Source organism: Rhamphochromis sp. 'chilingali', assembly GCF_963969265.1.
Source record: "Rhamphochromis sp. 'chilingali' genome assembly, chromosome: 13".
NCBI lineage: Eukaryota > Metazoa > Chordata > Actinopteri > Cichliformes > Cichlidae > Rhamphochromis > Rhamphochromis sp. 'chilingali'.
Window position 1 is genome coordinate 22,140,809 of NC_137940.1, and position 16,656 is coordinate 22,157,464.

Here is a 16,656-nt window from a genome sequence, read left to right on the forward strand (position 1 = left end):
TGTATTTGAATATCAAACCAGCTCCTGTCGATGAATCTGCTGCCACTGATAAATTGGCAGACATTATGCCAATAAAATTATAAGATGGTGATCACTTTGAGGAACATGCATCCATTACTCTGACATTTATTCTCCTTCATGCCGGGGTTGTTAATGGTAAATGATAAATCACCACGGCACCACCACGATATTTTTAGATGGGGTGGGAGATGAATGAGGTTATGATTCTGGTCTCAGTGGTCGATGTAGTCAGCGAGGGGCTGGCTGTGCCCCTCCCCCGGCTGTAGGTGATGGCTGACGCCGGTAGTCTAGCGGCAGAGAGCTGATCACTATTAACACAGGACCGCCTCTCAGGCTCACAGCCGTTCTCCCTGGTCCCCCACTCACCGGAAGGCAGCTCAGCAGCTGCGAACAGCCTGCGCACAGCCTCCCTCTTGTGTGCTCTGAGAATCTATTGGCCTGAGAGACGGTCGGGTTGAGGGAAGAGGCGAAACACCGGCAGGTGTTGACTAGCGGGGAGAAATCGCGGTGCAGACTGATGACGATGATGATGGTGAGGATGATGCATCTCTTCCCGTTATCTTTATGAATCGCATCGCGCTGTGTGGAGAGAAGTAGGGGCATCTTTTCGTCATTTCTTGCCTAACTGTAATGGAGGATTTCTGGTTGCTTTGAGGCTGCGTGTCTAAGTGTGGAGAGCTGAATACCGCCCGTAACTGAGAGCACAGCTCAGCATCGGCCCGCAGCGCTGCGCCATGGCCTTGGACGTCCAGACTTGCGCGGTGTTTACGGTGATCGCGGTTCTGGTGCTTGTGAACGTGCTGTTGATGTTCATCCTCGGTACTCGTTAAATGGATCTGCGCTTGGGGCCCGGTTCGCAGCGCAGCGCACTTTCACACAGGAGAGGAGAGAACAGCAGTGCGCGTTGGTCGAGAGCGGGGACACCCGGCGCTCCATCACGGCTACGCGTTGAAATGAATGACGTTGGTACAACATAATGTATTTCTGTTTCTTCCCACCACCCTACCACCACCCCCCACCCTCTCCCTCCTTCCAATCCTTCGTTATGTTTTGTGTCCTCCTCCCCCCCGTTTGTGATAGCTAGTGTTGTCTGGTGGTGGTCGTAGTTGTGCGGATACAGATCTGTGATGCGCTTACCTTTTTCTGTGGTGACTGGAAATTCATTTTCCACGCATAATAGTATAAACATCTCCTCTCCAACCCACCTTCCCCAACCCCACGTCGATCTTCGCCTCTCCTCCATGTTGAATATTGTGGATTATGCGCATTGATGAATTTTATTCTATAATAATATGACTTTTAGATGGGAAATGAATGTGACGGTGTTTTTTAAAAATTATTCTAACAACGTCCTACTGCTGCATAAGGACTTGTTTTTTTCCCTCCCTTTTGTGATCCACTGTAGCCTCATCCACAATATGGCAGCTAATAGCTGTGCTGTGATATCTCCCCACAAGTCAGTGTGATATTTGTAGCAAATAGCGGTGCAAGTGAGAGGTTTGTGCTGCTGATCACACACTCTAGAGCATCATTGTAGTCTCAGCTGAACAGTAACCAACAGCATGGCAGGGTAGGCCTAATAAAGCAGGGCCTCATCACTCCAGGTTTCCCCCATTTTAGATTCAGCTAAACTGAGCTCCCATTTCACAGCCCCCCCCCCCCATATTGTGCCCTGTTTTCTCTCTTGCACTTGTAGCACCTGTTTCTGAAGCCCACACGTTATGTCACCCAGGCACTAAATGGTGACTAATAAAAAATGCATCATTATATATTTCTTTCAGATGCAATGCAGTCCAAGTGAAAAGGCTTGTCAGCTGGAGATGACAAAAAAAAAAGTATTTTTCCTTCCATTCCCTTCCAAGTGCATCGCCATAGTCTAATAAAGGATTGGAGGCAGGTGTCATGAATGTTGAATGAACGTCTGAAATAGATATTCTGAAAGCCCTATCCCAGAGCTGTCCATGACAGTCCTATTAATAGGGATGTTAGACTCACCAGGTTTTCTGAAGATACTGTATGTGCTTCCTCACACTCACTGCTAAGTGCTGTGTGTTTTCTGTGCGTGTGCAGTTAAGTGATAAATGTTGGACTGCAGGTGCTGTGAGATGTGTATTATGAACACAGATACCTCCATCACATGCTGTTGCATGAGGGCTGGTGTTTTCATCTCTGTGGCTGGTACAAACGCATAAACAGCATCCCCCTTTCGGAGACCCTCGCAGGACTGTAAGCATGCAAATCGTCGCAACGTCACAAGATCGTAACGTGCACCGCAGTGGTTATGGGTCACATGGCCAACAAACGGAGTGCTAATTACAGATGTGTTGCTCACATGTAAGTATGCGAGCATGTTAAGTGATGTGGGTGAGAGGTAGTCTCGAGTGGGTGTTATGTGCTGTGCCTTTTCAGTCTGCATCCTGCGCACATCCCGAGCATTCACACGTTTGTAATTCCACCAGGGCAGGTGCCTTCTAATAGAGTTCTGTTAAATGCTGTGCAGTCAGAAGTGTCAATGTGCAGATGGTGTGCGCGAGTGGGACAGCGGCGTGTGTGAGGATGTGTGTGCATTTCTCACCGGTTTTAAGCAGAGCATCTTTGATTGGCTCCCAGACTCGGGGTATAAGTGTATTACATAACAGGGTTGGCAGACACAGGGAGGACGGACCGCGAGACTCACTCGGTGCATTGGAATACACTACCTTGTTACTTTACGGCTCAGGCTCTCGCGGAGGACCGTCACCTATTCCAAAACAGGAGTTCGATTATCATGATCGTATGAACCGGACTTCTCCATGCATACACTCTCCGAACAGTTACATGCCACAAACATGGTAAGGTTGGCTAAAGGCGTATGTGTGTGTGTGTGTATGCGTGCTTGTTCAGGGATGCTATTGGTACTTTGGTGCAGCTGTGCTAAGGTTGGATACAGAGGAGGATGTTGGAATGCAGTGGCTTTGCCAGTGCAGTGAATGCTGATGTGTTGCGCTGCAAAGATGATATAAGCAAGTGAATCTGCTTTCTATTCATACACATTTCCGTGTCAGGCTCCATGTCTGTGCTCTGACATGTAACAGAAAGCACTGTCACAAACGCCTATATAAAGGGAAAGATTCCTCTGCATTCATTTGCATTGACCCAAATACGGGTTTTGCAGTTCAGAGATATCTGCTTAGCCCTCTGATCTTTCATGTAGGAACTGCAGTGTGCCCATAATGATGACATAGGTCATGACAGCTGATAGACACACATGTAATGATGAGTATGATGAGCAAGCCCTCTCTGTGCTTGGCTCTGTGTGTTTACTGTATTATCCAGCTAGGTATGGGGCCGTGCTTAGGCGGGAACGGGGGAAGATTGATTATGTAATGCTTTTAATTTATTCAGACATGTAGAGGGAAAAAAGGATGCAATATATTGGAGAGGGCAGTACTGATCTCATTAGAGAGATGGAGGGATAAACGGAAAGAACTGAGGAGGGAGGAACACTGTGAATGGATCTCCATCCCTCTTTCCTTTGCTCTTTCTGTCTGTTGCCCGTATTACAGCAGATTGATGGGGACAAGAGAGATTGCACTTGTAGTGAATGGGGCTGAAAATGGAGTGGTGCTGGAGGGACGACGAGGGGGTGGGAGGGCAAGAAGCAAGGCTGACCTCAGTGCCAAGGCTCATCTCTTCTATGGGCTTCTTTTTATGGTGTAAGTCAAGTGGAGCTGATTTGGCTTCCACTAGTTATTCCTTCAGGTGTTTTTTCCCTAATAGATCATTTAAATTCCCTTTCCTGAACCAGCAATGATTTTTTAATGTTTTTGAGCACTACTTATTGATCCTGTTTCCATGGCAGCGTGACACATGTTTTTGCGGTAACCCTCCTCTCTTCCTGAAGTGGAGCGCTTTGAGATATAGGCTACAGCTATTGTTACCCCAGCTACCTGTCCAAAGTGATGCCTGGCTAAACATCTTTGATCTCCGAACTGTCTGCAGAGGCCCGTGCTGTTTTCCTTTGCATTTTTAGATTTAATTTGAAATTGCAGTTTGTGATTGATTTTAATATTTAATAGCTGAGTGACACTGCAGTTATTCGGTGGTCACTCTTTGTGTGTGACTACTCTCTCACACGCGCACACGCGCCTAAATGTGGAAATATTGTGGTGCACCCTGAAATGTCCTTGCCTCATCCCATCATCTTGTCAATATCAGTGAAGCATCCTCATCTGTCACCATGACGACGGCTGTTCTTTCACTTCCAGGCATGGAAGTCCGTCCCTCCCTGTATTCACTTCTCTGCCCTGATTGGCTTATAGCCCCTGTAGCTGTCTCAGTAATCCATCAGGGTGGTGGTCTTGTCTACAGGTTGGAGGGCCCATGTAGCTTCTGAGTTTGACACATGCACACACTGTGTTGTTTCTTATAGACACACTGCAAACTCACTGCATCGGCAGGAAGGTAGAAAAGCAATTTTGTGCTAGACTGAGGTAGAGGTAGGAGGGTCATTTTTGTCTTTTACAATAGACAAAATAATCTTAGATAATTAAAGAGAAAAAAAACAATTAGCTAAACGTATAAAATGAAAGTAGCTCAATAGGATTATGCAAAGGCCTTAAGAGAAGTAAGGAACTAATTTTGTAGCCATCCCTGTGACAGCTATTTCTGCAGGCCTTTGATAAGTCCTTACCTAGAGCCACAGCATCCCTTGTCAGGGTTGGTTAGCGCTGGCTGCTCTGCCCACAGCCCCAGGGACTGGATGCGTGGTTAAGCTCCGGACTGGAGAATGCTGATGAACACTACTGTGGAGAGAACAATTGGGACAAACAGTTGGATTTGTTCCACGGATGCATACACAGGTTTCATGCATACAGAGTAAAAACGTGGGGCTGCACGCATGCATGGGGTTGTGCTTCACAAGGTAACAGAGCTAAGTGATCAGTGTGACAGATGGTGACGCTTTAGATTGATGATTTCAGGCACTAAAGAACATGTCTTTTAATGAGAACAACCTTTAGCTTCTCCGGTTCCCCTTAAAGACTACTGATCACCTTACAATCTCTAATTGATGCACATCAAATAACTTTGCTCATGTACGTTGCACAAATTCAATCTTTATTTTTAGTGTCGCATAATGTCCACATTATTTATTCATGATTTTAAAGTCAATAGAAAAGATTTGATGAGTCATCCTTTCATGTTTGGTAGAAGACTGCTGCAGATAAAATAACAAGCCCCAGTGACAGCATGAAGGAAAGGAGATTATCCCTTCACATTTGTTTGCTCCTTAGCATTTATATTACATTAACACATGTAATTATTCTAAAGGCATAATGGGCCAATTACCGTCCCTGTGTGGAGACTGGTGCTGTGCCACTGAACACAGAATGTTTTCCCCACTAACGGCTCTGCCTTTTTTGTATCGTTGTTTTATTGTTGTGTTGTTCTATGATCTGTGTTGGCTATTGTGCCGTTCTATTTGCTGTGCAGTCCCCGAGCTGCTAGCGGGCCCTGGCTTTGAGGGCCTATGTTTAACTCCATTAGAAATCTGAGTGGGTTTAACAACAAGGACTCACACATACTGGAGCCAAAATCTGGCATATTACTGTACTGCATTCAGTTTCAGATTTGATTCATTTACCGTTTTGGATCACGTTGGATTGTGTTCTGTTGATCAATGTTTAGTGTTTACTCCTGCTTCACAGCTTCACGTGATCAGAATAATACATAAGGTATTTCTTGTCTCTCCTTCCAATTCCTACAGTTGATAAGTGGAGGTTCAATCGTCAACGCTGAGGCGGTATGGGACCATGTGACCATGGCGGACCGGGAGTTGGCGTTTAAGGCCGGTGACGTCATCAAGGTGCTGGACGCCTCCAACAAGGACTGGTGGTGGGGCCAGATTGATGAGGAGGAAGGATGGTTCCCTGCCAGCTTTGTACGGGTGAGTTAGCTGCAGCCATGGCTGGCCAGCGACCACAGACACAACAGACACCCACACACGTACACAAATGGAGGCACATGAACATATGCACCCGAGCTGATAAATAAACATACTGGAAGGTACACATGCACAATTATTCCGCCTTACACAAACACACTTTCACAAAGCACACACATTAATATGCTTCTTCCACAGTTCCACTGTTAAGTGCTGCTTTATTTTAATAATACATAACACTGAAGAGAGGAGAAAACAGCTAGCTAGGTGCCTTTATCGGATGTTCAGGGACAAGAAAACAAAGATGCTGATGAGCCCCCTTTTCTTTTTTTTTTTAGCGTAGCATCACCTTCAACTTCTATCCTTGAAATCCAATTAAATTTACAACATCCTCGCATTACATCATGATTATGTAATAGCACCCATGTCTTAGTTCAGCTGAATCCAAAAACTGCACGCTGCCGCTGAATGCCTTTCCCTACTACTTTTACTTCTGCTTTCTGTAATTGCACTTCTCTTGGAATGGTGAAGCGTGACTGTACAGGAAGATGTATATTCATAGTTTAACTCTGCGATATGTTTTTGAAATTTCTTTGGATGAAAGCAGAAGGCTTCTCGCCTAAAGTCTTAGTCCAAGGCATATAATAATAAAAAATATTTTAATTAGACACAATTTATGATGCAAAGTAGAATATATCGTTGAACATTCCTGATATGGTTTAGTGTCTTTATGAAGGAAGGAAGAATTAGCATCTTTGCTGTAGTTGAAGGGATCCCACAGCAGAGCACCCACCCAGACACTTTCCATGGTCATTCCCACCTGTCCACCCTTCCATATTCACTCCTGAGAGGGCAGGGCAGACAGGCTGACTGACTGTCAACCAAAAAGTATCTTTCTGTTCTGTCATTCTCTCTTTCCAAGGTGGAACCCCACCCTCCTCAGCCCCAAACAAAACAGGTTTTCTATATCAACCCCATAGCAACTCCACGGTTCCAAAACACCACGTCAAAGGTGCGTTTTTTTTCCCAGCTTCATCTACCCATCCAGCCTGCCCGCCCACCCGCCCGCTCCAGTCTGTCCACGCAACGTGCCCTCGACATTACCAAACATTAACGTTATCACATCATTCCTCAACGGGCTCGATAGAGAGGCAGAACTGATGAGTCAAAAGTAAAGCTAATGTGAAATGTCTCCTTAAAGGGCCATTCTAAAAAAAATTGTACAGATGTATTCACGTAGAATTAGATGGATTTGGGAAAAATTACTCATGTTTTTTTTTTATAGTTCAATTATGGATCATTCTCTTCAGTACTCTATTTACTATTGACTCTGACTATTTCTCAGTCTTAATGCTGTGCTACTAGTTCTCGTCTGCAGTCAGTGCTCTACCACCCGTCACTCTGCTTGTCTGTGGCGCTACATTCCTCATCTTGTGTTTGACATTCTACCCGTCGGTTCTTTGATGTTCTCTTGGCAAACTGTGTGTCATCAGGTGTTGGCTGCTGGGCATCTGAAAACACGCTCACTTGGCCCTTTCTACGAGCGAGAGTGGAATACACGATGTATGTGGATCTCTATGTGTGTGCGTGAGTGTCGGTGAAATCACGAGGTGGTATTTGAGCGCATGCATGCATATGTGTAGGGGGCAGATTTTGAGTCACATATTAAATGCCCTCAGAATATGTGCTCGGTCTCTGAGAGAGGCTTTTTTATACTCTGGAGTGTTTGGCAGTGTGTTTTTTGCCATGCTGGAGAGCGACTCACTGTCTAAACTACCAGAGGACCTCTTAATGAAGCGCTGTGTTTATGTGTGGGATGTTTGGGTGTGTATGCTTTCATGTGTGACTGGTAACACATTAGGAGAGCTAATATTACTTGTTAATACTAACAATAATCATTATATATAAATATGTTGTCTAATCCTTTTTTCCCCCACCCAACCTTTAAGAAAGCTCTTTACTCATTCGAATGCATGTGGCTCTTGTGTGTGCATGAATGTATTTGTCCTCAGCTGTGGGTGAACCAGGAAGACGGTGGAGCAGAGCCAGCTGAAGGAACCAGCGAGGTACAGAACGGGCACCTGGATCCAACCAATGACTGCTTATGTCTGGGCTCACCCCTCCAAAACCGAGACCAGATGAGGGCTAACGTTATAAATGAGATTATGAGCACAGAGAGACATTATATCAAACACCTCAAGGACATCTGTGAGGTACTAAACACCGGCACACATTCATAAATCACACATCTATATACACTGCTGTTCCCGGCTTTGCTTTAATATGTCAAGTAAGAGCAGGGCAGGTTATAAACTATATGGTATGAAGCTGAATTAATTAAAAAGCAGCAGTCTTTTTGATGCTACGCATCTAGTATCTTGCATAAATTCGTAACACTCCCACATTCACACTTTTATTCCAGGCATTTTTTTTTCTTTCTCGTTTGCTAAACAGGCCAAAAATAATGCTTCTTTAGCTAAATGCAAAACCGCAATATGTCAGCTGTACACAGTGGTCCCAGCAGTCCAGACCAAATTTGTCATTATATTATGAATCATCCTGAAGTGACAAGCTAAAATTCACACCTAATAAAAATAAACAAAACCCTGGCCATTTTTATATTATTAGAATTGCAGCTCTTTAAAAATGCTCCCAAGCCAGGAATCTCAGTCTAATAAATAATAAACAGGCATGTATCCTCTATAAAGTGCACACATTGTAACATTTGAATATATTAATAACTTAATTTCTAAAATATTTGGAGCTAGTACAATTTTGCCTCTATATGCTGCATCATTTGATTTAAATGTCTTTACAACATACACTACATACAGCCTGCTTTTCCCTGGCATGTGTCTGGTCTTTAAACAGTGGTATCTAACTCACTAATCTAAGTGACAATCACTGTTATTTACTGGCCACCACACTAATGATAAAAGGCACTTGACTGATTAATCATCAGCAAGTGTGAGCACCTAAAGGAAGACGTTTTGGCACTTTGCTGTTCAGGTGTGTGCTCACACAATCCCACAATCTTCCCAGGAGTACACGTCCCAGCATATTCACTCCATCATCAGACTGCGTGATGCTCGTAAAAACCCCAACGCTACATCTCAGACTCTGCAGCCCTCAGTTAGCATGTTTAAAGTTCATGACAGTGCAATCAAAGAAAGACTGAACAGGTATGGCTTGTTTGCAACCTTTGCCAGGAGAAAGCCTCTTCTCTTTAAAAAGAACATGCTTATGTTTTGATAAGCATCTGAAAAAACAACAAGACCTCTGCAACAATGTCCTTTGAACAGACAAGACCAAAGTGGAGATGTTTGGCCGTAATGCACAGCACACAGCAGTGCTCTATGCTAGAATAAACAGTTTTGAACTTAGACGATTTCCATCACATATTTTCCAATCATCTTTCCCTAAACTGCTCTATACATGTTTGTATTCCAGATCATATCTAGGTAAGCATCTTGTTTAAGAATAGTTGCAATAAAGCGTGGATTTTACCTCTGCACGTCTTGCTAATGTAAGCAACTTTGATCTTCCAAATATTCAAGGACATGCACGGGCAAAGGATTTTCTGAGCTGAGGAACAGATTTGAACAAGCTCACTTTTAAATAATAAAAACTGAAGTTGAAGAGCTAAAAACCAGACCAAGCAATCAAAAATACAGATGTAGAATATTCTGGATTTAAAAAGCCGGTCAGTTCATTAAAGTAAGTTGCTTCGGTGTTTTAGAAAAGTTACAAAGAAGAAGAAATTTTGCACTGCTGAATTCAAAATGATGCTAAGATATTTTTTTTTTGTTATTTAAAAAATTATTTATTAGATGCCTGTAATGTTTTTTATGTTTCTCAGATGTTTTAATTCATCACCAGTAAATGACTTGATCGTTGAAATGTCACATTTCTCAGATACAATAATGTGAAGTCCCTGTTGTGATTATGCATATTTGAACTGAGCCTGACTTTAAGAAACAAAACAAAAAGGATTAGCATGCATATTTCACAATGACAGCAGGGAGAAGTCTGGCTATCTTATATCAGATCTGTTCCCAAAGTGCCAAAGCTTCAGGGCATTTAATTAACTACAAGCAGCCATGGCACAGTTCGAGACCTGATACTCATTTTGAAAAATGTTTGTGCTCATCTGAACAGGATCTTCTGTCAAAGCCTCACTGTAGCTGTAACCGGTGTTGTTTGCAGGGCTACTTGCGCCAGTGCAGGAAGCGCGTGGACATGTTTAACGACGACCAGTTGAAGGTCATCTTTGGAAACATCGAGGACATCTACCGCTTTCAGATGGGTTTTGTCAGAGATTTGGAGAAACAGTACAACACAGAGGAGCCGCACCTCTCTGAAATCGGGCCGTGCTTTTTAGAACACGTGAGTATATTTTAGACAAACTTCGACCAAAAATGAAAGAAGAAGAAGAAGAAAATAGATTTTTCTTTTATCTCGTCTCGTTATCTTGAGATAATATTTAAATTGTGGAGCTAATTAACCAGCTAACAGCATCCTAAGATAAGAAGAAATTAATGTTTTAGAAACCATAATCACTCCCCTATTTATATGATTTTTCTTTTTAATTATCCTGACGATGTCCATCTCTACTCCTTTGCACTACAGCAAGACGGTTTCTGGATTTATTCAGAATACTGTAACAACCACTTGGATGCCTGTATGGAGCTGAGCAAACTGATGAGGGATGGCAGGTACCAGCACTTCTTCGAAGCCTGTCGCCTCCTCCAGCAAATGATTGACATCGCCATAGATGGCTTCTTGCTCACGCCCGTCCAGAAAATCTGCAAATATCCACTCCAGTTGGCCGAGCTTCTTAAATACACCGCACAGGAGCACAGGTACAGTACGCCGAGGCCACGAATAACTTTTCAGCTGTTTCATTTGTTGCCCTTTCATAGAAATGCATTTGCTTCTAAAAGTGAAGTCATTACTGATGCATCATTTTGTTCCAGATGCATTGTGTTGCAATGCAGCTGTTGCAGGTGTTGGGTTTAAACCACTGAAGCGGTAATTATCCATGCATGAACTGGAGCAAATGTTGTTTTGTACTCTTTTTTTTTTTTTTCCTTTTTTTTTTTTTGAAGAAAACATCTCATTACGAACTCTAAGTTGTCTTGAAAATACTAAATTCCACTGTTCATATATACAGTATTCCATTCCACACACACACATATATATATATATATACACACATATATATATGTGTGTGTATATATATACATCAAATAACTTTGCTATATATATGTGTATATATATATATATGTAGAGAGAGAGATAACAGGTTAAATATGAATTGAGGATTATTTTCTTCGGGTGTTGGCACACACACAACAATCTATGTTTTTGCAGCACAGAAGCAGAGTATGTAATCTAAACATTTGCTGATGAGCTTTCATGCATTAAACGCATATGTGCGCATCCAGATGTGCAAACTCATGCGTGCAAACCCACGGAAACATTGTTTAAGTGATTCAGCATGTCTCAGCCAGCTCCAGGTCATTCACAAACCACGCGTTCTCAGCCAGAGAGGGACAGGTGCCAGCTCTGCCAGCGAGGCCTGCCAGATCGCAGTGTTTGACTGTTAGGAGCAGTGGAGAATCTGCCAGATATAGGACTCTCTCTGTCACACAAGCACACACACACATATTATCTTCCAAAGTGAGGATTGGATCTGCAGCACATCTAAGCCAGAGGGATAAATCCAGCTCAGTTAGCAAAGACGCAGCCGGAGTTAACTGTGAATAGAGAAAGTGGCTGATTAAAATTAAATAGCAGTGTCTTTTTTCCCTTTTTTTGAGTGTGTTCCAGCAGATTTACTACTGTTACTTGAGTTTATAATCCCGCTCTTTAATAGGCTACTCTGTATCATTAACTACTACAACATTACATGCCTTTGAGTGGCCAACCACCAAGAGCTACAACCCTCTTAAACACCCAAGAGTAATTATGTGTGCACTGTGTCTGTAGTGACTATCGATACGTGGCAGCAGCGCTGGCAGTAATGCGGAACGTCACCCAGCAAATCAACGAGAGGAAGAGACGGCTGGAGAATATTGACAAGATCGCCCAGTGGCAAGCCTCGGTTCTGGACTGGGAGGTATGTGTATGAATGTACCGTACTGTACTGAACAAAAGCTTAATGTTTATGTTTTTATGTTTTCCCAAATGGTGCCATTAATTCCTAAAATGTGGGGCGTAGACAGCATTTACACCCAAAGCATCTCAGACTAAAGAAAAGGGTCCATCAGCAACACCTATGCCTTTGTTTTCATTTTACCACCAGAAAGGGTCTTTGCACAAATGGCAATAAAAGAAATCCAGCCATGGCCAGCAGCCCGTAGTAGCAATGTAAATTACATTGAATGGTTGTGATATGCTACAGTAAGCTCCCCCGCCACTGCTTTTCCCTGTGGGCTTTTCTCTAATTTTTTCATGGCAGATTCGGGTCGAGTGAGTTTAAAATACTGAGATATTTTGGCGGCATTTTCAGACGTTTAGTGTTAACTATGAGGTGTCAAACTGGAGAAAAAATGTTAAGAACAGCGATACAGAGAGATTAAAGCGGTTAAATTGCCCGTTAACGTGCTCGAGACTGACGTGTGTGAGAAAGTGTTTGTTTGAGAAAGGGAAACAAATGAATGCAGATGATTTAATCTGCAGACTCTTTTCAAGAAACTCTGTGAATCAAGCACAGGCCTTCCTGGGGGCAACAGTGCTGCTCGTTGATAATAATTAATTTACTCTGATGGTAGAAATTCACACTGCGACACACACTTACTCAGAGCATACTTTTTATTTTACCACCAACAAAAACAGTAACATACAATAATAACAATAAGAATATATCATAATATATTTATGCTCTCTCTTTCATAAACAAGCAGAAGAAAATGAGCAAAAACGCAAAAAATAAAATCCAAAGGTTACGTTATAGTCTCCTGCTGCATTTCAGATGTGTCCTTTGTATTTAATCTTAAATTTAAACATTTACTTGTGCCGGTAATTTTTTAAATAATAAAGAAATAATAAACAAAATAATGTCTTTATAACTACTTCAAGGCATCCTGGTGCATTTTAGTCGACAGATGATCGCCTGTTGGGAAGTTTTAGTTGTACTTACAGTAACGTAGTGGCTTGACTTGAAGTTGAGTAACATCTTTCCTCTGCTCCTTTTTCATTGTTACACACATAGTCGAGACACGGTGAAACACAAAGCAGAGGAGACTAATAAGGCAGAGACTCTCACGCTGGCCTTCAAAGTAATGACTGCAGTAATGTAAATAACATAAATAAGGTAGTTTGTTTTGACTTGCTTTGCCAGCTGAACACTCTGGACCGCCATCTTATGTTTAAATGATGTGACTGTCTTAGTCTCTTTTTAAATGCCTGTAGGCCAACGAGTGCTTTTTTACTAACATACCAAAAAACAGATGAGCTAGGATTGAAACACACACAGCAGGAAAGCGAGTGTTTAAAAACTGAAAAAGACACCTTGATTTTCAGAGCAGGACGTAACTGTGTGTTGACTGATTTCCAAAGGATTAATCCAGCAGTTTACTACTACACTTTGCAAAGTTGGGCAGCTTGTAATAAGATTTTATTTTATTTACTAGTTGGTTTCAAGATTGGTTGGTTTCAAGCACTCCCCCTTCCTAACCTGGAGAGACATTTAGATGTTTCAGCCTGTAAAAAACGTTCCATAATTCCGATTTATCCCTGATGACATGATTATGACATTATCAGGTTTAATTTCCAAGACTTCTTTGTGAACCACAAAATATATTATGTAACTGTTTCCACAGGCTGAGTGCGACTAACGGTGATGAGTAAATAAATTTTTGCTGTAGCAGGAGTATTCTTTTCATTCGTTAACTCTTTAACTGTTGTGTTTATGTCTAGGGGGATGATATATTGGACAGGAGCTCAGAGCTCATCTACACTGGGGAGTTGTCATGGATCTATCAGCCGTATGGACGCAGCCAGCAGCGAGTCTTCTTCCTCTTTGATCACCAGCTGGTCCTCTGTAAGAAGGTAAGGCTGTGTCTCTCTTCAACGTCTTCCCTTTATTTAAAGACTTTATTGAGTGAAAACATGCTTGGAAGCTAAAATGTAGCCTCCACTCGTGTTCTTGGAAGTTGCAAGATCACATGGCTGGTAACAGAGACGCTTGAAGACAATGTGAATTCTTACAACCTGAAAACAGATTATATAATGCTGCATGAGACGCACCAGCCCTCGCTGAAGATGCGTTCAAATCCTCAGTGCCTTTCACAAAATGGAGCTTTGGTAGTTTAGGCTCTAATGCACCAAGGCTGTGCTCGCCTGTCAGACGAATGTTCACGCCTGGATTGACTCAATACACGCACAGAGATACAGACACAAATGCAGGCAGACACTTAGACACAAACACACACAGAGGCTGAAAAACTACATCACGAACACACACGTGTGGAAGCAGAGGAACAATAGTTTTATCACTACACAGACAAACACACACACAAAACAAAAAACAAAGACTTGGAGTTATATTGTCTTTCCACGCACACACACGCCCTCCCCTGACTTGTCACATTTGAACATCTATGGCACCAGAAATGAACTCAGGTGTGTCCTCAGACCTCTCTGTGTGCCTGCTGTTCTGGTCCACTAACAAAAATCTGCTCCGAGTCATTCTACATTATAAATTCCAGTCTTTGTTTTTATTCTTGCTTATCCAGCATCCTCAGTGCTACATATGTATCGGCTCCTAAGAGCCCTCGGGATGCGTGAGGAGCACATTACATGTTGCCTGCCTTCTTTTCCTCTCATCTCTTCCTTATCAGCACAAAGATGCACATTTGCCTCTGCATGCTTATTAAAAGACGCCCCGATCCTTTCTTTGTACCTTCGTCGACCTCGCAGCGTAACGGGATGTTCATTTCCTCCTGAGGGAGGGGTCGCGGCGAAGAATTTTTCACGTGGCCATCTTGTTCCTGCAAATGATGAAAGTTAGAAGGGTTACAGTTATTGTGCTGTGTGCGCGCGTGGAGAGCTGAAATGCAAAGCAATAACAATGTCAGTCAATACTCATTCATTAGTTGTGTTTGTGTCTTTTGCAGTATGTGTTTTATAGCTGCTGGTGTGTTGGGCTCAGGTACTCAAAAATCATGTTGCTCAGAAATTAATAGATAGAAAGTTGAAATTTCAGAACATAAATTTTGAACCTTTAACTGAAATTTCTTCTTACTAAAAAGGACATATTCCATGACCTGACATACACCAAAAAAAGCCCTTTTCACAATTTACAACAGAATTTTCAGTTTTACACAGTAAAAAAAAAATATGATATTTTCTATGAATTCACATGAGATGTATTTTTTAAATTTCAGGTTCTTTTATTTCTTTATTTCCTTTACAGTGTAAACCCAATGGGCCGTCCTGAAACATTTCTGATTTAATAAAATTTTCTTTTCATGCGAAAAAACAAAGATATTGCTAAAATTAAGCTTTTTCATCTTAAGATAGCTCAGGAATTACATTTATAGTTGAACGTCTTCATGTGCTTAGTAAATGGACATTTTTTAAAAAGTTACTAGGCACTGTTATCAGGCGTTATTAGGCACCTTCACTGATGTGGCCCATTTAATATGAAATTACACTGGATGCACCCTGTGATGTTAGATGAGTTTGAGACCCCTGCTATACAAATATTCGATTCATGGCGGTGTCATTTTACAGTCATTCGTCTGGTTTTAGTGTGTATCTGATAATCTAGTGCCATGCGTCCTTTTTTGTGATATTAGGCAAAGAACTGAAAAATAGGGCTGTTTTCTGCAGCGTGTGAGTGAAAGGTGTCACGTAAGGCAGACTCTCGAGATACCGTGTTTGTCGGCTTCTCTAAGATTCAGCACACACACAATGACAAAAATCTATCTGCTCTTCACCAGGATCTGATACGCCGGGACATCCTGTACTATAAGGGCCGCATTGACATGGATCGCTACGAGGTGCGGGACACTATAGACGGGCGTGACGAAGACTTCAACGTTAGTGTGAAGAATGCCTTTAAATTGTGCAACAAAGACAGCGAGGAGATCCACATCTTCCTGGCCAAGAAGCCAGAGGAGAAGATCCGCTGGCTCAGGGCCTTCGCCGAGGAGAGGAAGATGGTGCAGGAGGATGAGAAAATTGGTTAGTCACACACCGCTCTACACCTCCCTGTTTGAAAACTATTAGTTTTGTTCACAAAATGCTGGAACTTCAGTTTATTCTTTTGTATATTTATCACATTTACATAGATGAGATCGTCAAGCACATTTTAATATTTTACTAAGAAAACCTGAGTAAATCCCGAGTTTTTAAATGGTGATTTCATTCATTAAGGGAAAAAAGCTATGCCAGTCTACCTGGCCCTGTGTGAAAAAGTAATTACAAAGCCATTTCTAAGGCTTTGGGACTCCAGCGAACCATGGTGAGAACTAATATTCAGAAAGCGGTGACAGTGGTGAACCTTCCCAGGAGTGACTGCCCTACCAAAATTACTCCAAGGATGGATGCATTAGCGGCTCATCCAGGAGGTCACAACAGAACCCAGAACAACATCAAAAAGAACTGCAGGCCTCACTCGTCTCAGTTAAGGTCAGCATTCATGATTCAACAATAAGAAAGAGGCTCGGCAAAATGTTCAAGGCGAAAACCACTGCTGACCA

At 42.4% G+C, this 16,656-nt stretch overlaps 1 protein-coding gene across 8 annotated transcripts in view; it reads left to right on the forward strand.

Annotated features, from left to right (window-relative positions):
* The window catches only part of arhgef9a (Cdc42 guanine nucleotide exchange factor (GEF) 9a), a 49,124-nt gene that overhangs the window by 20,543 nt on the left and 11,925 nt on the right, over positions 1 to 16,656 (forward strand). For 5 of the 8 annotated variants that reach the window (XM_080901882.1, XM_080901880.1, XM_080901881.1 and 2 more), the window contains 7 exons: positions 5,768 to 5,947; positions 7,957 to 8,157; positions 10,151 to 10,330; positions 10,574 to 10,806; positions 11,936 to 12,065; positions 13,868 to 13,999; positions 15,895 to 16,138. In XM_080901882.1, coding sequence (XP_080758008.1) covers positions 5,768 to 5,947; positions 7,957 to 8,157; positions 10,151 to 10,330; positions 10,574 to 10,806; positions 11,936 to 12,065; positions 13,868 to 13,999; positions 15,895 to 16,138 — 1,300 coding nt within the window. Of the gene's footprint in view, positions 1 to 318; positions 554 to 593; positions 984 to 5,767; positions 5,948 to 6,866; positions 6,957 to 7,956; positions 8,158 to 10,150; positions 10,331 to 10,573; positions 10,807 to 11,935; positions 12,066 to 13,867; positions 14,000 to 15,894; positions 16,139 to 16,656 lie in introns of those variants that run through there. The other 3 variants (XM_080901887.1, XM_080901886.1, XM_080901885.1) reach the window with 3 other exon arrangements.